General features: G+C 41.0%; 1 protein-coding gene across 48 annotated transcripts in view; it reads right to left on the bottom strand.

Moving 5' to 3' along the window:
- Window positions 1-24,807, bottom strand: part of MADD (MAP kinase activating death domain) — a 156,920-nt gene that overhangs the window by 63,799 nt on the left and 68,314 nt on the right. For 11 of the 48 annotated variants that reach the window (XM_089521626.1, XM_089521601.1, XM_089521610.1 and 8 more), the window contains 5 exons: window positions 19,217-19,423; window positions 14,664-14,717; window positions 3,289-3,389; window positions 2,257-2,340; window positions 70-228 (listed from right to left, as the gene is read on the bottom strand). In XM_089521626.1, the coding sequence (XP_089377752.1) occupies window positions 70-228; window positions 2,257-2,340; window positions 3,289-3,389; window positions 14,664-14,717; window positions 19,217-19,423 (605 nt within the window). The remainder of the gene's footprint in view (window positions 1-69; window positions 229-2,256; window positions 2,341-3,288; window positions 3,390-14,663; window positions 14,718-19,216; window positions 19,424-24,807) is intronic. The other 37 variants (XM_089521616.1, XM_089521611.1, XM_089521639.1 and 34 more) reach the window with 6 other exon arrangements.

Here is a 24,807-nt window from a genome sequence, read left to right as displayed (position 1 = left end):
AAATTTCCCTTTAAAATATGGACTATCATCATCCATGACCGTCAACAGCAGAACAAAACAGATTCTTACAAAGATAGAGCTAGTAGCAGAGTTTGTCTCAATTTCACTATCTGATACAGTGCCTCGTGATCCTGTTAGGTTTCCACCACTCTCCCCACCAAGGCCATCACCCGCATTGCTGCTCAAATCACTGTCTGCTCCTAGTGTCTCTCCAGAGCTGTTGCTCACCTGAAAAGGAAAAGAAATAGTCTAATAAGGTTTATGATTTATCATCCAATACACCACTGAGAACAAAGATGTTTCAGATCATCAGTTGAAAGTTAACTGTAATCTCAGTAATACCATAATTCCAAGCAAAATACAGTAGACTCTTGGTATCAGCTAGAGTTTGGTTCCAGGAACCCCTGTGGATACTAACATCTGTAGATGCTCAAATTCCATTACATACCATGGTGTAGTAAAATTGTGTCCTTTACATAAAATGGAAAAATCAAGGTTCACTTTTTTTATCTGGGAGGGGTGAGGTGGGATATTTTCAGGAGGTGGATGGTTGAATCAAAGAATACAGAACCTGTGTATATGGAGGAGGACCAACTGTAATATGGGAGAATTCAAAGATACAGATGTGCTAGTCTGTAGAATCAGTATGTAGAGAGATCTTGTAGTACCTTTCAGACTAACTGAAAGAAAAGTTGGCAGCATGAGCTTTTTTGTAAACTTGAGTCTACTTCCTCAGATGCATTTGGTGGAGTGGAAAGCCAGGGACAGACCTGTATATGCCATTTGTGTGTGAGAATATAAATTCAAATTCAAAACCCTTTATGTATGGAAATGAAGTGGCAAGTCTGTTAAGGGTTAAAAGCCAACTAACAAGAAATGTTTAGATGTGTGGTGACCATGAGCAATCAGCACCCGGAGGACGAAGCTGATGGGCTACAGCTGCTGATCATAGCAACAAGGTCATTCTACTGCCTGCGTGCAGGAAGTCTGAAGATGAACATGTGTCTGTTTAGACAAGGGGACAGTTTTCTGTGTGGGACAGGAAGAGGCTGAGTTTGTAGGACCACATGGCATTGTGTCTATATAAACTCAGGGACTTCCGGTAATTTGTGTGGGTTTTTGAGAGAGGAGTGGATTGTGAGTTCTGTATAGTAAAAGTCACATTGGTTATTTGGTTTGCACTTTGTAAATAAAGATAAGCACTTTCGGGAGCTTGGCTTGTCTGGTCATTAATCAGCAGAAGCCTGACAGTGAAAGCTGGACAGTTCCTGGTGACCCGCATTCCATCATTTCTGGTAGACATCCTTCTGCTGTTATCTTCGCTGAGGGCTGTGAACACGCTTCAAAGATTCATCAAATACTCTGCTATACTCTGACAATGGTAATTGCCAGCAGTTGTTCAAAAGTCCAGTTTTAACGATGGTCATTGGTGAACAAAGACAGTGGAAACTAGCCTGTAGGTGAGGAGAACAGATGTGTGTGGCAAACAAAGTGATGTGATGAACAAGTCAAGAGCACCCCCCCCCCATGAGAATGGGGGTTAGATAGTATTGAAATGTGTGTAGTGTGCCAAGAAACCATTATCTTTGTTCAACCCATCAACAATGGATTAAGGGTATATCCCATATGGAAAATACAGTTTACTGAAGTGGTACTTCAAGGACCCATCAGCAGCCACTCTTGCACTCACAAATGATGTGTGTGAGAGAGAGTGTGTACAAATGCAGTGCAAAATGTATGAAATGGGATTATTGCATTTTTAAAGATATGTCAATTACCCTCTGGAAGTCTACAGCACAGTAGCTTGCATATACAGGAGTTTGGTTAACATAATAATCACATCTTTACTTACTTAAGCACAATCCTGCGTGCCTGAACGGATCAAAATGAGGGGCAATCAAATCAATTAAAGCATTTGTCATTTGACATATTCCACAAAGAAAATTTAGATATTCATCATCCTCTGCATATAACTTTATCCACTCAGTTTTCCTTTACAATTAATAGTATCAATAAGCCCAGAAAGGAAAATATAATCATATAACAATACTATAGAAATGGATGTGGCATTCAAGCCTATTCGAGAACAATATGTATTTTACAATAAATGTGGAGAGCTAGGAAGGGAGTGTACCCCAGAGACATACCCATAGCACCTACAATGTACACAACTAGAAAGAGTGCATGCATCCAAACAGACCCAAAAAACAATTGACAAAGCCAAACCCCAAACATTCCGCTTTGGTCATGCCCTACCACTGTGCTAACTTCAGAATCTTGGCTCGTGCTTCGGATCATAACAGCAGGTCCAATGCTTGCCACAGAATCCAGATCGCTTTTCTGAAATCATCAACGAACAGGAAGACAAATAATTCACCTTAGACTTTGTATATCTTTTTGGAGCTTTGGTCAAGATACTTACTTTGGGGCAACTCTATTACAGAAATGAAAGCCTAATGCTTCAGGTTTCCCACTTGTTAGAATCAATAATACAGAAATTTGTCTGGCCAAGACTATATCTTTTGAATTGCTCCATCCAACAATTGTCTTCATTGCCCCAGAGAGAGTAAACCATCTGTTTAGTGTCCAATTTCCTCCTAATCTCTATAACTGCTGCTAGCAGTGGTTGGTCTGCAGTTGGACTGGTGCTTTTGAATGCTTGCCTACAGCATTTCTTCCTTTCTTCTCCTCAACTGGCTAAGGGATTCTCAGTTGCTATTGTTTTTCTCTAAGAATGCTGGAGGAAGGCAGATCATTTTTATTGGGTGCTATGCTGTATTTTCAAATATGGTCCTGATTAATTCTCCCAGGGCCAATTAAGACCCAAATATTTGTGAGCAAGGCAACATGTCAAGATACAAACATCCAATCATTGTACTTGGTTTGCTGCTTCTTTAGAAACCCTTCTGGTGTGTGTTTCAATTTTTTGGAGGAGGGAGGATTGAGGGGAGAGAACAATTTCCCCAAATTTTCCCAGTTTTCTTCCAGGCCATCACCTCTCTAACTGTAGCACAATTCCGTAGCGCACTTCCACTCTGATTTGCAAACAGGCTCAGAGTTAACTTTTGTTTCTCTTCTCCATTCAATAGCTTCCTGTCTTAGCTCTACATACTGTGATCTATCTACAGTTAGCTGCTTTGCCCTCTGTACCACCAGCACCATTGGAACACCAGGACCAATGGTGTGTTGCCGCTATAGTTATATCAAGCAGTATATCGTGACTACAACTAAAAGCAAACAAAGAATCTCACAACTCTTTTACTCTACTCTGAGAGGAACTACACTCACCTGGGAGCTGGAGGTTAAGCTAACACCACTGTCTGCACTAATCTGTGATTTCTTCTCCTCTGTCTCTCCCAAATCAAAGAAGTGTTTTGTACCTTCTGACCCTAAATAGAAGGAAAGAGAGATATCTTATTAATGTGAAAGAATACGAAAGAATCAGAAGGCAGGTAATTGCTCTAATGTATGGGCAGAATCGAGAGAGAAACCAGAGCATCTTCTTCTTTTTTCTCAGTGTCATAAAAAAACAATATGGCCCAGTGCACCTGAGAAGCAGACTGGGTGCCTTAAAAGACTGTTCATTTTAGGGATGGGGATGGGAAAAGACAATACAGGCATTAAACAGGCTCTGGTTAATACAAAGCATGCTGAACAGTCACCACATGACTCTGGAAAGCCACCTCTTTAGCTCGCAGATGCCAGATTTTTATATTATTATTATTATTGTTGTTGTTGTTGTTGTTGTTGTTTGTCTGTGTGTGTGGGGGGGGTGCTGTTGTTGTTGTTTGCTTGAGAAGAAAGTTAATTCTTATTGCTCAACTACTAGATCTAATATATTACAATGAGCAGCTGATCCCCCACCCCATTTACTCAGTGACACATAGCAAGACCAGCTAATGCCAGTAGTAATAATTTGTGTGCCACAAATAAGAGATTTAGGTGGGACATTTTGACACAGAGGGCAAAATAGAAGTATTGCAGAGACACTATAAGGATGTAATGAATGGCTCTCCAGAGTTTGCAATAACATAGGTGAAGCAGTGAGTGTGAGTTTCAGCTGCTGTGAAGGCATGCATTCTTTACTCTTCCCATAAATACAATAAATACTGAAGATATTTCTTCTACATTCATGCAGTTCTATATTTCTTTACCCTCTTCTGATGAGATGATAGAAAGAAAACTGATGGAAGGAGAGACAGAATTAGGAAGGATTTGGAAAGCACTGTGCAATGGGAGTAAGGAGACAGGAAAAGGATACACTACAGACTACACAGGTCACCATTAAGCGCTCAGAAGGGAGAAAAGACTGAGCACAATGCTTCTGCCATAGCCATATCTGCCAACTGTTCCATAACAGGGACACATGACCAACAGTTGGAGGATTTTTTAAAAAATTAAAGATCTGAGATTTATACAGGTAATGTTATCTGGTAACTCTGTGTAGAAAATACAGCAATGTCTTACCACTAAATATGGTGAGTTAGGAGATTTAGTGGGGTAATATGTGATGTCTAGTTCTAGTAACAATACCAGAAAAAGTGAAAAAGTACAAGGTAGAGAAAGAAAAATACATAATTTGTGGATGAAGAGGATTATTAGTGCAGTTTTTGGGCCAGCATATTTATTCATGAATAAGAAAATTGTTTTAAAAGTTGTGCAGCGTATTCCAAAAGTCCTATGTACTGGCTTGTATTTCCACAAATCAGTATTTTTATAAAACGTATTTGAAAGAGTGTGTTATACAGAACATTCAAAATGTAATTGGCACTAATTCTGTAGCCTTAGCTTATGTATTCAAAGACACAGCCATGTTAATCTGGAAAATCAGTATACAAAGGGATCTTATAGCACCTTAGCATATGTATATTAACATATATTTCCAAACATATTAGCACCTAGATGTCTCCAACTGTGATGTCAGAGATGCTTTTGGGAAAGTGAACATGAGAAAGGAAGCACAGTTAACATTAACGAAAAACCTTTTATCAATCCAAAATGTTGTCTATAAAAAGAGGTTTTAAAAGATACATTGATTTTGAAATTGTTCCACCTAGTACTGTATAAAGGTAAAGGTCCCTTGACATGAATGTCTAGCCATAACCGACTGTAGGGGTTGGTGCATATCTCTGTTTCTAAGCCAAAGAGCCAGTGTTGTCTGAGTACTGCTCTGGTGGTCATGGGGCCAGCAAGACTTCACAGAATGTACCAAAGTGGTACTTATTTATCTACTTTTGAACTACTAGGTTGGCAGAAGCTGGGACTAGTGACAGGAGCTCACCCCATCATGCAGCACTCAGGCCTCAAACTGCCAACCTTCCGATCTTCTGATCGTTAGAATTGGCATCTTAATCACTAAGCCACCACATCCCTCTAGTAGTGTACTCTAGTACAGTATACTATCATAGAATTAAAATGTGGATTTAAATGGTACTGTAAGAATATTTCTGAATCTGTGAATAACTGATTCACAGTTATACATTATGAAGTTTCAATGGATATTTAGTTTTCATGGCATTGATGAAAACAATACAATGTGCATACAAAAAGAGGGTCTTTCCAGATATTTTATCTATGTGAATTAACTAAAATATACCTCTATTAAACATGTTAAAATGTCACTTGTAATCAGTTAAATTGTTCCCTACTACCCAGTAACTGATAATGAAAACATAAACACCTTTAAATTCTTCATCAGCCTTTGCAACAAAAGTCCATACAGAGGGGAAATACACATGCAGATTTTAACACCGGATGCACTCCTATATACCTGGGAGTAAGTCCTCATCAATGTACTGGTTCTTACTCCTAAGCATACACACCTAAAACTGCACTGCAAAGCATGCACATTGTGCAAACAAGTTGCTTCCTTTGCACTCACTTGCTCAGTTTCTCCAGAACAAGGGCCACTTCTACAAAATCCAATTTTCAAAATATTTTGTTAAAAGAATAAGGAAAGGGCATTCTGTGTTTCCTATCTGGCAATTTACCTTAGTAAGCAAGCTTTATTAAAAAAGGATGAGAGGGTTCAGATGCTTCCAGCTGGTAATCTAGCACAATCTTTACCTTGTAAGATTAGATTCAACACAACCTACATATCCCTGAAAACAACATCCTTTAGAAGAATCTTGGAATAATAAAGAATAAATCTGGTTGAATTTACTTTATGAATAAAACAGGCATCTTTGTTGAACATCTGGTCAAATGTGAATGGGTGAAATCAACAGCCCCAACTAAAGTAGACCCACTGGCCTAAATACAATTTAGTCCTAGCTAGATTAGACCCGCTACATCTAGTCTTAACTAGATTAGACCTGTTATTGTAACCTGCCTTGAATTCCATTGCAGAGAAAGAAGGGATATAAATCCTGGAAATAATAAATAAATAAATAAATAAATAAATTGGTGGAGATTACATAAGTATTGACTTGCTAATTTCCCATTGAGTTAGTTTACTCTAGTAGGGCCTGAAAAAGGTTTGAATCCAATTTAACCAGGCCTGCACTCATACTTTACAATAGTGACACTCTCTTGATTTGAATGGCAATGAGTTATAAAATCAACTTATTACTTTATTTAATCATAAAATTACTAAATATTTTAACAATATATTACTCTAGCCTATAGTGATCTGTGAAAGTGAAAGCCATGACTTAAGTTGCTGTCTTGCAAATTTCTTCCAGGAGAGTGTTAGTTGAAAAAGCTTCTGATGTGACCACTAACCTAGTAGAGTGTGCTGATATATTTTGTGGTCTGGGAAGACTAAGGTATTTGTAGGCCAAAAAATAAACACTTTGATCCACCAAGGTGGTAGAATACAGAGACATAACCATGTTAGTCTGGAATATCAGTATGTAAAGGGATCTTGTAGGACCTTTGACTCACCATAGTTATAACTGACTTTGTCACCTCATCACCATATCCACATTTTTGTATTGTTATGGCTATTCATACTATCTGATTATAAAGGTCCTTCCTGGGCACCAGTTCAGTCCATGCAACTGAGGAAACAGACCCAGTCTACAAAAGCTTATGCTACAATGTCTCACTTGGCTAGTCTTAAAAGTACTACAAGATCCTTTGATCCACCAAGTTGGAGTAGTAGGAGACACCTTCTTGCATAAGGAGGCAGGTAAAAAGGAGGCAAAGACTGTTTTCAATCTCCTAAAGGACCTGGTACGCTTGATGTACAGTTTCAGATCCTGCCTGACGCCCAGTTTATGCTACTGTGTTTCTAGAGGGTAGAGTGGATGAGGGCAGAAGGATGGTAAAATGATGGGCTGTGAGTTATGGAACGAATAATTTATTTTAGAAAGAAAATTAGAATCAACACAGCAAGTGATCCAGAGAAAAGGCTGCTAGCTTTGAGACTCCTGGATGAAGTGATTGCTATGAGAAAGAGTACTTTTTGGACAGAATTCAGAGTAGGACTGTCTTTAGGGGTTCAAACGTAGATCTGGAGAGGGCTTTTAGTACCTTATGGAGATCTCAAGAAGGAAAACAATGAGCTGTCAGGGGACTGAACAGAGAAATTCCCCCTTAAAAACTCTTCACATGTGGATGGGAAGAAATAGGTTGCCCTTGGCTGGTAGATAAAATGGATACCAAGACAGTAGTTTGGTGCCATAAGTTGTGGGTTTAAGACCTCAGTTGAGGCAGTCCTGGAGAAATTCTAAAATTTCTTTAACATCCTTCTGTTCCCCTGATAAATTCAATCAGTTCCAGGGATGGGAACAAGGTATATATTTTGTCTGAGACCCTTTTCATAATGGCAGACCATAAACAATTGACAAACTAACTTTAGATTTAGAGCCATTAAAGGCTAGTTAGTTTCATCTCCATCAGATAATTGTTTTATACACAAATTAAAGGAAATAGGAGGACCACCTAGACCACTTACCTTATTTGAGGCATGATGTGTTCCCCCCTCCCAAAGCACCAAAAGACTAACATTTTAAATCTACAACTGTATGATTGATAACTTACTAAAACATCAGTGGCATAGAACTAACCTGGGAAACAGATTTGAATCTTTCAATTCCCATTTCAAAATGGACTACAGTTTGGTCTTCCACCCCTTTTAAATCCAGATCAGCATTGATTAGAGAAAACACCTCGAAAATTATACACAAGTGGTACAGTGTGCCCTTGTCTTATGCGGGGGATCCATTCCGGACACACACATCCCCACACGCTTAAAATAAATTCCACGTATGGGCATGCCATGGACGCACATGCCATTTCCTGCTTGTCGTGCAGTTTTCAGCGTAAGATGAAAGCTGCGTATAGGGTGACCGCATAAGACGTGGGTGCACTGTACTTGACTCCAGTGAAGCTAGCCAGAATGGTTGAAAATGTTTCCTCCAAATGTTGGCATGGTTGTAATGATAACAACACATTTCTACACGTGTGGCTAGACTGCCCCAAAATAAACACATTTTGGCAACTGGTATGTGAACAAATTTCATTGATTACCAACCAAAAAGTAAAATTATGTACAGAAATGCTTTTGTTATCAATATATGTAGACACAAACTCAAATTTGAAACATAAACATCTCATAGATTTCCTCATTACAGCAGTCTGTGTAGAACTTGCCAGATGCTGGAAAACAGAAGAGATATCTTTAGATAGGTGATGGGAAAAGGTATGGGACCTGTGGCTACCTGAAAAACTGTCTGATAGATTGGCAAGTTACGCAAGACAACCAAAATCAGGACCTTTCATAGACAAATGGTTCCCACCCACTGACTTTATAAACAAAGACAGAAACAAAAGAAGACAACCTCCATCTCATCTGAACCTTTGGTCGGACATTCTGGACTAGATTTACACAAAGACAGCACTGGACTTTAAAATGACCACTTACATTGAACAGAACCCAAGAAGGGGACCCGCAACACAATTCTAAGTTGTGAAATGAATTGTTTTATTTTTCTTTATTGTCGTTATATGTCTTGTACATAGTTGTGAATTTATAATAATTTTTTTTTAAAAAATCTCTTTAACACTTGCTGTGGATGGCGAAATTGATTTTCTGTGAGACTATCTGAGAAAAGCTTTCCAGGTGGTCTCATATATCCTGAGGGTGGAATCTTGTCTGGATGCCAAAAGTGTGATTACCATCTTTTTGGAATAACCTGCTCTCAAATAAGACCTCTATTCAGTTGCTAGGTGGAGCCAGTCTGGGTGGAGAATGGGGCTTTGACTGAGGTAGAGGTCAGCTCCTTAGAGCCTAGCACAAGTAAGATGAAGAGCCCTCCCTCCAGCCCATTCACCATAATCCGGCTTCACAGGGGGAGAGAGGCAGGCCAGTTCCATCAGGCCTAACCCAAAGTAAAATGAAGAGCCCTCCTTCCATCCCATCTGCCATGGCCATGGCCCCAGAGGGAGAGATGAACCAATGAACTTGATCTCTTCCCCATGACCATTTCCTTATCCTTTTGTGTCATGTCTTTTTAGATTGTAAACAGATGGGAGAAACAAGGCCTGTAGGGCCAATGGGGAGCTATGAGAATGACTTTTGCTTTTTCCTGCATGATCATCCTGAGTACTCTGGAAATCAGGGGTGTCGGAAGGGACACATATAGTAGGCCTGAAGACCAGTTCATCTGAAGGGCATCCTGGGGGCATGTCAGAATTCTGTTCTAAATAAGTGGGACCTGGTGAAGTCCTTGGGGAGTTTGTGGTTTGTGCCTGATGCAAATAGGTCAACCTGTAGGACTCTGAAGTGTCTTTAAGGGCTATGTGCAGGGTACATTCCCCTGGATCTAGACTATGGTGACTCAAGAAGTCCACTTCTTGTTCAGAGAGCCCTGAATATATTGTGCTGAAATGGAGAGTACAGTCTCCTTTGCCCAGGAAAGGAGCTGATGGGCTTCCTTGTGTAGGGAGATTGTGCAAAAACTTCCCTGCCTAATCAGGTATGACTTTTCAGTTTTGTTGTCTGTTCGAAGTAGAACATGTGATCTTCTGATGGCTTTTTGGAAGCGAAGGAGTAGTGCAAACCTGATGATATGAAACTCCAGCCAACCGATACTAAAACTAGTTCTGTTTGAGTCCAGACTCCCCGAGCTCAGAGGGCCTTGAGTTGAGCTTCCCAGCCCAGGAAGCTAGCATCTGTGATGAAAACTACTCTTGGAGGGTCTTGTAAGGAAACTCCTGTGTGTTTCTCCACCAAAGGAGGGAAAAAACAGACTTCTCAGGTCAGACAAATGCTGATGATGTGAGGTTTGGCAATGAGTGTCTGAAAGGTAAAAGGACCCACTGTAGGGGAGGAGAGTGGAACTTTGTCCAAGTGGGGAGGTGAATACAGAATATAGTTTAGGCCTAATGGCTTTTCTCTTGCAAACAGGACAGCTATTTCTTTCTTTCTTTTTTTTTTTTGTTTTGTTTTTTGTTTTTGGTCTCATGGAAAAGGGGGCAATGCAACCCTTTCACTTGTCTTTTAAGACACCTAAGTGTCTTAGCCTCTGAGTTAGGGAGATGAGACTTTTCTGTTTGTTGACCACAAAACCGTGGGCTTCAAGAACAGATTCTAGAGCTTGTCAAGCTCCTAGAAGTGAGACTGTAAAAGGATATTGTCTAGGTATGGGAAGATATGGATGCCATACAGTTTCAGGTGGGCCACAGGGGTAACCATTACTTTGGTGAACACCTGAAGAGCTGAAGCTAACCTGAAAGATAGGGCTTTGAATTGATAGTGGGAAGTCTAGTAACAAAAATGAAGGTATATGTGTGATGAAGTATGGATAAGGATATAAAAATAAACTTCTGAAGGATCTTTAGAGAGGAGGTGGTCCTCTGGGAAAATGTGCTCTTGGATTGCCTCGAGGCACTCCATCCAGAAACTCCTATATTTTATGTACTTGCTTACAAATTTAAGATCCAGAATCAGGCAAACTCTGGCTCATTTCTTGGACATTGTGAATAGGATTAAAAATACAATCCAAATTTTTTATTTTGAGGGACTGGTTATATGGCCTCCAGATCTAGAAGCCAAGTGATGACCTGAGCAAGGTTCTTTGAGAGATTTTTGGAAACTCAGGAAGTGGGGCTTTGGTTTTTTATTCAATTCTATTTGGAAGGGGACCTTTGCTTATTGTCCTTAATGCACACTGATCTGACATGGAGAGGGACCATGTTTTGTGAAATAAGAAAGTATTCTGTCTTGGGAGGTGGGTAGTTACAAAGCTGATTGATTTCTCAGGGACTGGTTCCCCAGGAGGGGGTTCTGCTTGGGCCTCTGTGGGAACAAAAAGGAAACTAGAACTTAAACCAAGCAGTTAGAAAGACCTGAAGTCTCTAGAGCAGGAAAAAAAGCAAATGGGAGGAAAAAAGCTGAGAATGTTTGGTCTCTCTCTTAGTATCTTTCTTTAAATGGCCTTCTTCTTATCACTTGTTTCAATGAGGTTGTCCTTAAGAGCCTCCTCTCCAAAATGAAAGCTTCCCATGTAATGAACTGTGGCTAAGTTGAATCTGGATAGCATGTTTGCATTCTAATATTTTAACCAAATACCTCTTCTGGTATGGTAACAGACATAATGGAGCAGGCTGGGAAAGTCAGGTAATCTCTGATAGCATCTGTCACAAAAGCTAAAGATTTATAAATAATAATAATAAATGGTTTATTTGTATACCGCCCTTCCATAAGATCAGGGCGGTTTACAGCATTATACAAATTCACAATACAATTACAAGCAACATAAAACAAGTACTACAATACAGCAATAAATCCATCATATACAATCAACTACAGAAGCAATCTAAAAATACAATTAGATAATATACAGCTGCAAAAAACAGGACGTAGCCCAATCTATCCCTAATGAGGAAAAAAAACTAAACTATTCTCAATCTCCCTCCCTCTAAAAAAACCCCAACAACAGGCACTCCGCCGTGATGGTATAAACGGCTGACAGAGTCCCCTAGGCCACCCATGCCCAGATGGAAAAGGGCAACGGCAGCGTCCTCTTCGGGGGGAGCCGGCGGGCCGGCTTTTGTAGGGGCCGCTCCCACCGGCCCCACCCCCTGGAGAGACGCCGCGGCGGCGGCAAAGTCCCTTGGGCCGCTCCTGCCCAGATGGAGGAGGGCAAACGGCAGCGTCCTCTTCGGGGAGAGCCGGTGGGCCGGCTTTTGTAGGGGCCGCTCCCACCGGCCCCACCCCCTGGAGAAACGCCGCGGCGGCAAAGTCCCTTGGGCCGCTCCTGCCCAGGTGGAGGAGGGCAAACGGCAGCGTCCTCTTCGGGGAGAGCCGGTGGGCCGGCTTTTGTAGGGGCCGCTCCCACCGGCCCCACCCCCTGGAGAAACGCCGCGGCGGCGGCAGCAAAGTCCCTTGGGCCGCTCCTGCCCAGGTGGAGGAGGGCAAACGGCAGCGTCCTCTTCGGGGAGAGCCGGTGGGCCGGCTTTTGTAGGGGCCGCTCCCACCGGCCCCACCCCCTTTTCATAACGTATGGTGGGTCTTGCAAGCCAAAAGATGAATACCATGACAATCACACAAATGCTCACTGCTAGAATAACAATTCCCACCAGATCCTTCAGTTCTATACAGCAATAAGAGGAGCTTGAGAAAGCCATCTTTTGGGACCAGTTCCAGGTTTCCCTCAGCCGCGGGGCAAGAGGCAGAGAGCGCCCCCAGAATGGTACCTTCCGTCCCAACTGTCTCGCGGCTGCGTTCTTCTGAAAGCCCAGGGGGCGGGGACGAACGGGAGGGAGCAAGGCCTTGTGTAAGGACACTGCATGAAGATCCTGGTTATCAAAAATATATTGGATGCAGAGCATGACTGCTCTAGAAATAAAGGATGCTGTGGAGGTTACATGAATGGGTGAGGGCAGAGGCCTAATGGGAAAATAGAGCAGAGGCCTAATGGGAGCACTTAAAGGATATGTCTGCCTTCTTTTCAATAAGAGTCTCCAAGGAATGGAGCTGACTTTAGATTTAGTTTTAACTTTCTCCATCCTTACCACTACCTGAGAAGAGTCTTCAGCACAAAAGGAGGAGGCACACAAGGGAGGGGAGAGTACTCCTCTGCACATATTGCGTCTGCAGAGTCCCGTCCAGCAGAGCTGTTTAGGGTGGTGAGGGAACTGACACAGGTTCCACCTGTGCAGAACCCTTTACTTAACCCAGTACTTCTCAAATAGTGGGGCGGGCCCCCCAGGGGGGGGGCGAGGCTCCATAAAGGGGGGCGCGAGGCTCAGGATACAGTGTTATGCAGAGGTGTACTTATAACAATTTTATAGACAAATGATACTATTTACAGTCGCGCGGGGGGCACAAAATGTTTTCTTCTTCCTAGGGGGGGCATGACAGAAAATAATTGAGAAGCACTGACTTAACCCAACAACAGCCTGCTGTGATGCATTTAACAACTACTTTGTAGATAAAATTTCCTGCATGGCAGGGGGTTGGACTGGATGGCCCTTGTGGTCTCTTCCAACTCTATGATTCTATGATTCTATGAAAATCTCTCAGATAAGAGCCGACTTAGACGCCAGAGTTATAACAGAATCAACTGATGAGGTGTCCAGCAACTCCTTCCATATAATCCTCCCCGCACACTTAGATCCTCAGTGAAAAATCTGTTACAGCCTTGTAAAACAAGGCTGTCTACGACTTCCCAGAGAACCTTTTCAGCTGTAGCTCCCAGACTGTGGAATGGCCTGCCGGATGAGATCCATCATATTACCACTGTAAATAGCTTTAAAAAAGCTATAAAGATGGATCTCTTCCGGCAGGCCTTTCCTCAAAAGAATAACTGAATGAGAATGCAGGAGCCACACCCAGAAGCATGTGTACCGTGGTTAAAGTTTACTAAAACTTTTCAGTTCTAGAACGTTTTGAACATAGCCTTGTGTAAATGTAGAACTGCAATTGTACAACACAACATTCTAACCACCTCTTTTTTTACCAAAGGGTAAATTACACTTTGAAATGGAGAAAAAAGAACATAAGGGTATACTTAAGCCTTCTAAAACAGTCCATTTTGTCCTGAAACTCCCTCTATTTACAGACATGTATCTGATACTGCCTTTTATCTCTACTCAAGTGGTATTAGAAATAAAATGGTCATGTAAATATATTTATGTAAAATCACATCTATGATTACACAAGATATGGCAAAGACACAATTTCTAACTATTCTGTATTGCTAGCAAATGTCTACTATTATGGTCTCTGTTATGAGCACTGTCTGGACAATTCACTCTTCATTCCTAATCAGCATAGCCAAGGAACAACTGACAAGAAAATTAAACACCCAGCTTTTCTTCCATTACAAGTTAATCTTATTTTTTCACATGAATCCCCAGGTTTATTTCCAACCTTATCAAAAAAATTTAATCACTGCTATTAAAAAATAATTGTGAACCATTCAATTGGGAATTGAAAATAGATTAATATTTGCTGCAGAAACCTGTCCAAAATACATTTTAAATTCAGTGGTAAGGAAGGGCTGAAGCATGGCTGGAGGACACAGTACAGTTTTTCCAGAATAAGAAAGGTCTATTCAGTGCAACTCATTACTAAATTTCTTTAAAACAGTGACCTCCTTGGTCTGCCCTATGGTTCATGTAGAATAGGATTTCAATCAAAATAGGGAGTTGGCAGTTATGGAGAGGCTGGGGGAAAGTGTTAGGTATCTGTCCTTTCATCATATCCTTACTCAGTTTTTCCAAAGCTTTTTGCTTTGTCACTTCCTGGTGCGTATTCCACAATTCTACTCAAGATGCAATGTAAGCAGGAGAGAAAGACAGAAAAAGTGTCAGATGCTAAGCAGAGGTGATAATGGAAAACAAAATAAAAAATACACCACCCAAACCTGCACTGCCATAGGCAAGATTAAAGGAAACTAACATATAAATAATTAATCACTTCTTCAGCAGATCAGATTTACACACTAGCAGCTGCATTTACAAGAGTTATAAAATAACAACTATTCAAAATTAATTGACTGAGAAAAACACTAAGTGAGACTCACCTACCTGATTTCATCTCACTTCATAGAAATGATGAATTAAAAAGGATACCTTAAAGTTTTTTATATCCAACATTTAAAATTTCTTAATAAATTTCCACATAAACCACTGTGTCACTGTCTCACCCATCAGCACCCCCAATATCCTCAATTCAAAATATAATGCTGCATAAAAGAAATTGTATTTCTACCAATATAAATGTAATATTTAAATGTATACGTTTTACTTTGGCCCTGCCTATCCCCATCGTAACCACTTGGCTCTACCTACTATTCATCTAACCTTTTGTGTGTTCAATGTATTAGTCTCCAAAGTTCTTTTATGCAGAACACAAAAAAGTTGGAGAAAGACATCCTTAAATGATGCACACAAAACCTTCAGTCAAGGTTTTGACACTATCCCTCCAACTGTGAAGAAAAAGGATGTTCTAAAATAGAGATCCTTACAAAAAGGGCAGAATCTGTTTAGAAAGAAACATTCTGAGAGGTGATTTAAATTTCAATCTATTCAGCAAACCCACAAAGCATCTCAAATTTCTAAGATGTTTTCATTCTTGTATCAATAAACACCAGGTCCTCCCAGGTGCTGGCCTAGTGGCCCAGTGGCAGAATCCTAAATAAGCTTGCTAGAAATCCCTGTATGAACTGTGTTGTTCATTCCTCCTCCTCATTTAGGAAGGCAGCTGCTGGGAGGCGCTAGAAGGCAGGGTGGACAACTCAGCTCTTATAAGGTAGGACCAATAGTGTGGAGAATTATTTTTTTACTATTCTGCAGTGGAAGCAGAGCATGAAAAAATATGAACAGAAATGGGATAGGAAATTGATTCATAACTTGCTGGAGAGGGATAGGGGTTTGGATTTTCTACAATGATATGATATAAAGATTACAACATGTGGCAAGCCCAATACTTTCCCCATACTGTATTTGATGGAAAGACAAACACTATTTGCTAGCCGTATTCGTTTTCGAATTCATTAACAGCACCAACATTGATTGAGAAATGTTCTTTCAGTAGTGAAGATCATAATAAAATAAGTTCCCCACAGAAGGGATTTTATTAATACTGAATGTAAAATGGGTTGTGCTCCTTTCCCCACATCACAGTTCTGCTTGCTGATATGCAACCACGTAGAATGTGGGTGGTTGATCAGCTTCAGCAACACTGCAGAAATGGGTTTTTCTTAGCTGTTCTCCTACAGTACTATCAACTATCAACATTTTAATGGTGACTGTTCTTTAATTTAAAAAAGAACTTACAACAAATGATGGTCAATGTTTAGTGTGGGGAAGTATGTTTAAGAAACTAACTTGAAAAGTATGCCTGCCATTTTCTTTTCATTTTTTTATACTCTTTTAATGCTAGAAAATGAGTGGTTGACACTTCCCGAGAATGGTCATTCTTGTGAGGCTGAAGGACAATCCACAACTCCTGGGTTTAAACCCCCTCCAGACATGGCCAAGCAGGAATTTTAAAATTCTAAGACATTAGAGCCGTTGCCAACAACCCCTCTCTATTCAGTTTTGATAACTGCTCTGCCGCCTTTAGTCTTTTCTATCTAATAAACTCTTATTTTCATTTTATTTTTTTAATGGGTGGGGGTGGATTGTCTCTTCAGTCTCACATGAATTACCATTTTTAGTAAGTGTCGATCTCTCACTCCCTATGAGGCTGAAGACACCATCCCCAACTCCTGGGATATACCCAAGGGCCTAACTACCGTATTACATTCCCCCACAACACTAACCTTTATCTTTTTTTACCTTTCCATCTTGTTTTGAAATATTTTCTTTTAATTTAACCGGATTTACCTGCTGCTTCAGAGACTGGTTTCAGTCTCACTTTTGCTTGATGAAATAAATATTAGTTTGAGGGTCCTGCACCATGAGGCTGAATGGAGGGGGGCTGTAGCCAACTTAAGGGGAGCAACGAACTTCCATGCCCCCTCTCTGCAGTTCGAAGTCCACAATATTGCCCCGCCAGTGCTAGAGGGGTCAAGGTGATTCACACGCCATCGATCTGGCCCAGAAAAAAGTGAACCGGGCAATGCGCAAGGCCATGGACGAAGGATTGGGCTACCTTATAACACATCAGGGAATCTTGTTTCGCCAGAAAGAGCTCTACAGGGCAGACAGCATCCACCTCTCAGAGGAACGAAATCTCTTATTCCTGGACGACTTGCAAAATGGGCTGGGTGCCATCTTGGCTGGCCTGGTGGGGGAAAGGGACGAGGCAGACGCCTGTCCCTTTCTGTGGCGGGTAGTGAGGAGAATGTAAGAGTTTGGTGTACAGCGTTGCACCCGCTTGTGGTGTAGGTAGAGTTCTGGAACCACCTTTCTAAGGTTACCACATCCCAGAGATGGGGAAGAACTCGATCCTTGAAGTAGACCTGGGATTTTGGCCCTCACTCCTAAAGTTACACAGCTTGGGTGGGGGTGTCTGGGTCTGCCTTCCACCAGAGGTCCAGCCTGGGGAGCAGTCCAGTCAAATAGACTTCTCCACGGGGGGGCAGGTGTTTTCACCCAAGGAAAGGCTGGGGAGGCTGTCAAGTAATGACACCTGGCTCCAGCTGATCCCCAACCAGGTTGCTCCTCCCTTTGTGGTCTTCCAGTATTTGTAAATTATTTAATTAGGTTAATAAAGTGGTCCATTATCAACCCAACCTGTGTGTCTGGTCTCATTATTCCATGGTGGAACATCAATAACAACGACTCCAATCTTGACTCTGAGACTTGTCACTCATTCATCTGCTGACTTATTTCCTTTGTTGTTATCTGCCCTTGAGTCAATGTCAACTCATGGCGATCCTACAGATGAGACATCTGCAAGAACCTCTATCCACCACTACTCTGCTTAATTCCCGCAACCCCATACCCATGACCAATTGGTCAGGATTTTAGTCCCTTTCTCTAATAATTTAGTTAGGGATTTTTTTAGATATTAAATTAAGAATATAATGGCTTTAGAGTTAAGATTAAACAAAACAAAAGGAATTAAGAGGCAGGAAATTAAAAACTGAGGAAAGAAGGGTTAGTGGCAACAACTGTAACATTTTAGAATTTTAAGATTCCTGTTTGGTCAGGTTGGCATAAGGGATAAATCCTGGAGTTGTGGGTTTTGTCTTTAGCCTCACAGAGAATAACCCTTTTTGATCCCACATTTGGATGACAATTGGATGGCATTTATATTCAACAAAGGTTTAAAGCTAAATTTCTTTCTATTCCCTGGATCAACAGAATACCACATTCTAATCCTTCAGCTGGATTGGTACATAGAGAAAGATTGGGAAAAGATCCAGCAAATTTCCTAAATGGTTTTCTGTCTTGGTCATTCATGCAGAACTAGGTATAACATTGCTTCTGTAATATAAATATTTGATCACGACTTTTTGTTTCTTAGGATTTATAATATATAAGTGAATGCAGTTTAACATTTATAATATTAATTCCAGTAAGTTTTGTTGTGAAGGGAAAACAGTTTAAATGCGAGATAAGAATAGTGTTCAATCCATGTGTCTGGGATAATATTCAAGAAATATAAACACAACTGCAATTCTGCAGGATAAATATTTAGTGCAGAATATACCCCAAGAACACAATGGAAGTTACTTCCAAATAAACACAGAGAGGAATGATAAAAAGAACTACTCCCAATGATAATTGTTCTTGTGGATAGCTTATTCGTGACACAAATGCTCCCAAGAATCTATGATGTTACAGTCTGGACTATTAATTTTTTTCATCATAATCTCCATCCATGAGACAGTGTGGTGAAGTGATTCGAGTGTTTGAATCTAGGAGGACAGGGCTAGAATTCCCACTGTACCATGGAAACCCACTGGGTGATGCTGGACAAGTAACAGTATTTCAGCTTCAGATGAAGGCGATGAACAAATCCTTCTGAACAAATCTTGTCAAGGGTTGCCATAAATTGGAAGCAACTTGAAGGCACATAACAGCAAAACTCCCTATCCAGTCTGATAATAATTAAATTTCATCATATGGCAGCCTCCCTCAGCCTGACCATAAAGTTGTAAAAAAGCATACCAGCACATCAGAAATATTTAGCTAATATTTCTCCAAGATGTGAGATGAGCATATATGACTAGTCTGGGCAATCTGAGTGACAGGAAAGCGCATTACTATAGCAATGAAGAGAGAAATGTTTAAATGGTGAGGATGCAAGTAAATACTAACAATGCACAACCACTTTCCTGCATTTCACATAAACATGAATACACACCAATAGAAGCTACAAAATTCTCCTCCTTTAGACTCCTTGTGTCAAACTCCCTTGGCCCTTTCCCTGTGGGGCTTGGTGCCTGTGGCATGAGCTGAGGTACTGGCAGCTGCACCTTCGGTTTCGATTCCACTCTCATGGCTAAAATAGGGTCCTTGCCAACCGGAGTGATTGCTCCATCTGTTGGGCTTCTTTTTCTTTTTTCTGGCTCTTTAAAAGAAAGGAGAAGAGAGAGATACCAGCCAAAAAAGATAAGAAAACCCCAGAAATATCAACAAAAGTCAATTTGAAGAAAGGATAGAAAAAGAAAGGGAAGTAGCTTTGAGAAAAAAGATTGGTCCACTGATGTTAATCAATTGGTTGTAAATAATGAAAATAATAGCTCTCAAATTTAAATCTCATCATCACTTGAACACAATGTACAGAATACAAGAGCAGGAGCAAGGAAGAATGGGCAACTTGTGGTCCTGTGGATACTGTTGGACAACAGGTCCTATCATCCCTCACCAGCAACTATGCTGCCTAGAGCTGATGAGAGTTGAGTTGCTTGGCAGCAAACTTACTATCATTCAGCAGAAAATGAAAACTTTTAAGTGTTCCTATGCCCAGTGCATTCACAGCTCTATTAGATCCCTCGTGTCTTGTGGTGTTCAGGCAATGTTATCAAGCACTGTCAGCTTTTATTTTTCCACTCTTGTCATTGTTACATTCTCTCCTATTGATCACTGGATAAGGAATCCTTTCCTTCCCATGGCTCCAAGCATTTCTCCTAATCTGATCCCTATTCAACCTCTTTCTATCTCCCAGCTTCCATTCTTTTTTTCACCCTGGTACTGTCGCTCTGTTGCTCCGAAAGCAACAGCAATTCACAATTTTTTTCTCTCTAGATCATTTAATCTTCTTGCTCTTACTGAAACCTGGCTCCGGCCCATGACACTGCTACCTCCAGTGCCCTTTCTTTTGGCAGTCTTTCTTTCACCCACACAAGCCACCTTGGGGGTCAAAGAGGAGGGGTAGGTATTTTATTGACTAATTCCTGCCAGTCTCAAGTTCTTTCTTTTCCCCCTAACTTTTGTTTCTCTTCATTTGAGTCTCACTCTATTAGACTCTTTTTTCCTTTACAGCTGCGGGTTGCAGTCATCTATCACCCTCCTGGTTCTGCTACCCAGTTCTTCTCAGACTTTGAGTCATGGCTGACATTTTTTCTTTCTGATACAGTCCCCACTTTGATCCTAGGTGACTTTCATGTCCACCTTGACGATCCTGAGAATCCTTCAATGTCTCCCTTTTAGCTCCCTTTTAGCTGCTTTTGGTCTTCAACCTCATTCCAACTCTTCGACCCATTCTTTCAGTCACTGCCTTGACCTAGTTTTTGCTGCTAAGTGTGTCATTTCTGACTACTTGACATCTGATTTTCCATTGTCTGATCATCATTTAATCTCTTTTCCTCTTACTTATATCCCACCTCCTGTTCAAAGCTATTTTCGTGATCTTCAGTCTGTTAATTGTGACCATCTCTGTCAGTCCTTGGATTCATCTCTCTCTTCTCTATCTCTTGGAGACTCTGCTGACTAAGCTATGTCTTTATTGAACTTCACTCTTTCTTCAACTCTTGACAGCTTTGCCCTTGTATCTGTCTTCCTCTATGACTAGGCCTCAACCCTGGCCTACTCCCATTGTTAGGTTCCTCCAGTCCTACTCTCTAGCGGCCAAGCGTCTTTTAAAAAAGTCCAGGAAGTGGGCCAATTTTATTAATTATAAATTTGTCCTTTTATCCTTCTCACGCACCCTGTCCATGGCAAAACAGAATTATTACAAATCACTGATCTGTGCCAACGAGAGGCACCCACTGCATTTGTTCTCCTGCTTCAACACTTTGCTGAAACCTTCCTCTCCCCCTGTCTCTTCATTATTTTCCTCTACTGATTTCACCAACTATTTCATCACTAAGATCACCACTATTCAATCTGAGATAGTTCTTCCTGATTTGTCTTCTACCACTAATCTTCTGGCACCTTCAACCAAACAACTCTGTGTGTTTCCTCCTGTTTCTTTGGATGAACTTTCCACGCTGCTGAACTCTTCCAAACCTGCAACCTGTTCACTTAATCCAATTTCTTCTCATCTTCTAATCTCTATAGCCCCTTCTTTTCTGCCCTCGCTTCTCTATATCTTTAATCTCTCTCTCTACTGGCTCCTTCCCTTTGGACTTTAAACATGCTCTCATTTACCCAATTCTGAAAAAAACTTCTCTTGACACCTCTTCTTTGTCTAGCTATCATCCGATTTCTCTTCTTTCTTTTCTTTCTAAGGTTTTGGAATGGGTTGTTTAATCTCGCTGTCTTGAGTTTCTTGAAGCCAACTCGATTCTAGATCCCTTTCAGTCCGGTTTCCACCCATGGCACTCTACAGAGACGGCCCTCACAAAGATCTCGAACGATCTTTTGCGGGCCAAGGCGAATGGCCTTTACTCTGTTCTCGTTCTTCTTGATATGTCTGCAGCCTTCGACACCATGGATCACTGTCTCCTAGTTGATATACTTTCTGACCTCAGGTTCTCGGACTCTGTTCTTCATTGGTTTAAATCTTATTTGTCAGATAGATGTTTTGCAGTGGTCACGGGTGGTCAGATCTCGTCCTCTGTTCCCTTATCTGTTGGAGTTCCCCAGGGCTCTGTTTTGGGTCCCCTACTGTTCTCTCTTTACACATTGTCCCAAGAAAAACTTTTCAGTTCTTTTGGTTTTTTTCTATCATCTGTACACCAATGACACTGAGCTGTATCTTTCCACCCCTGACCTTTCTCTGGGGTTTGAACAGCAAGTTTCATCTTGTCTCACAGTTGTCTCACAGTGGATGTGCCATCGGCATTTGAAGCTCAACATGTCCAAGACAGAACTTCTTGTCTTTCCACCCAAGTCCACCCTTCAATACTCCTTTTCTGTTTCTGTTGACGACATATCTATTCGATTGGTCCAGGAAGCCCACAGTCTTGGCTTCATTTTTTATTCTTCTCTGTTGTGTATCCCCCAGATCCAGGCCACAGCCAAGGCCTGTAGATTCTTTCTCTACAATATTGCTAAAATCCGTCCATTTCTCTCGGCCTCTACTGCCAAGACTCTGGTACACACTTTGATCATCTTGCAACTAGATTATTGTAACCTCCTTCTGGCAGGGCTTCCTCTTTCTTACCTCTGTCCTTTAATTTCAGTCCAACATTCAGCTGCATGCATTATTACATCCGCTTGTCACTCTGACCATGTTTCTACTCTATTATCATCCCTTCACTGGCTCCCCTTCCCGTTCCACATTCAGTATAAGCTTCTGTTGTTAATGTTTAAAGCCTTGCATGGGCTGCCCCCCCTTATTTATTTGAACTTCTTTCTCCCCACATTCCCACTCGTACCCTCTGTTCTGGTAGTCAAGGTCTGCTGTCCCAGCCCAGGCTTTCCACTGCCCCATCCTGGATTCATCCCTTTTCACTTGCTGCCCCTCACTCCTGGAATCTCCTTCCCTCACAAGCAAGGGTCATCATTTCTTTAACCAGTTTCAAAACTGAGTTGAAGACTATATTTTCAGGAAAGCGTTTCCAGGCATTGTGTGACTGTTTATCCGATTGTTATCGATATTTTATTTTATTTGAGCTCTGATGTTCTCAATCTGTTGCCTCCTTACTTTATCTAATTCTATCTTGTATTACTATCTATTGTTTTATATGTAATAATAATAATAATAATAATAATAACAATAATATATTTATTTGTATTTAGTAGAATGTACGCCACTGGCAGGTTTCATTTTTATCGATTTTATTGTCTGTATGTACAGCACTGTGTAAATCTACAGCGCTATATAAAGTATTATTATTATTATTATTATTATTATTATTATTTGCCTGGATTTCAATACTGTATAAGTTTACTATCAGATGCTATATCATATTTTTTAAATTGTGTGAAATAGTTGGGAAACTAAAAAACTATCATAAAAATAATATAAATGAACAAAATAAAATAAAAGGAAAGCACCCTTTCCTCCTGAAGGTACTAAATAGCCACAAAGAAGTACACCCATACTTTACATCAGGGGTAGGCAACCTGTGGCCCGGGGGCCGGATGCGGCCCAGCAAGGCCTTGGGACCGGTCCTGCCGCCGATTGCCGCTGGAGCCTTTGGCCTCTTGCGTGAGGGCGTGGGGCCTTTGGCCTATCAGGAGGAGGTGGGGAAGGGGGGCAAGCGGCGGGCAAGGGGGGCAATTGTCTATAGAAGCCTCCGAACCATACATTTATATTAACATTTTTAAAAAAATCAGCAAATTTTTGCATGTCCTCCATTTTTTTTAAAAGTGTCCTCCATTTGAAAATTTTGTCCTACATTTGTCCTGGTTTATTTATTTAATTATTTTTTTTTAAAAAAAATAATTATTTATTTTTTGGCTTCGACCCCCCCCCCCAGTTGTCTGAGGGACAGCAACCCAGCCCCCGGCTCAAAAAGGCTGCCTACTCCTGCTTTACATATTATCAAAATAACTGTTAGCTAACTATTATCAAAGCACTGGATGGTCAGAGAGATGGACAGAAAACAATATTAATATGTGAATTTGTGTTAATCCCAAGGAAATTTTGTTAGAGGTGGATTCAAGGTAAACAGATGGAAATAATACTTCCCACAATAACCTCTACTGTCACAGATTATGGCAAGTAGTGGTCACTTGGTGAAATGTTTCTTTAAAAAAATAAAAAATAAGACACATTCATGGCTTAATGCATCAACTGCTCTAAGGCCCGAAACAGAAAAGGGCAGCTTCTGGCCGAAACGCATGCCCCTGGAACACCCAGAAGCCGCACCAAGACCATTTAAGATGGCCCAAAACTGCCCCCAGATTGAGCGGATCTTTTTGGTCCTATTTGGGGCTGCAGGAGGAGGGGCTGCAGGAGGAGGCGCCCTGATTTTGTTGTCTAAACACATCTGGATATGTGTTATCCTAACCCACATTCTAGCCATCCCTTCTGCCCATCTGCTTTGCCACTAAGTCATGACCTCAATGAAACTTCTTCAGAAGCTGTACACCTCAGAATGCCATAATTTGCTGACTTGAAGAAAGAAGGTTGTGCCACGTATTCCCGGTTTATTTGCTTCCAAGCGACATATGACTGCCACACTGTAAACAAAATCCTGATTTAAACAGACTCTCAGATTGACCAAGCAAGACTTTTGTGTTTTTCTATTCATTGTCATAAGATGGCTCATCACATTAGCTTGATGTCAAAGCTTTCTTTTTTATGGCATCCTGTCAATCAGTGCTTTTGCAAACTTCACTGAACAACCAGCCTATGCTGGGGTGGGAATCCTGAGCCACATGTTACTGGACTGCAGCTCCCAGCATTCCACACCATACTTCTCTTAGTGTTCTTCTGCATAATATGTTCTAAAGAACAGACAGGAACTCCCTTAAAAATGTGATCGTTAAATGGTATGTCCATTCAGCAGAAGGGAAAGTATGCCTTCTTTTTCTTTGGAATGTTGTTTAATTCATTAGTATAGAATTTCTTTTATGAGGGGGAAGATGACAACGAGAAAACAAACAAAACAAACAGCT

Source organism: Sceloporus occidentalis, unplaced genomic scaffold (assembly GCF_023333645.1).
Source record: "Sceloporus occidentalis isolate IW3139 unplaced genomic scaffold, rSceOcc1.0.p SCAF_4, whole genome shotgun sequence".
Classification (NCBI taxonomy): Eukaryota; Metazoa; Chordata; class Lepidosauria; order Squamata; family Phrynosomatidae; genus Sceloporus; species Sceloporus occidentalis.
The sequence above is the reverse complement of the archived record's forward strand: the minus strand, read 5'-3'. Positions and strand labels throughout refer to the sequence as shown.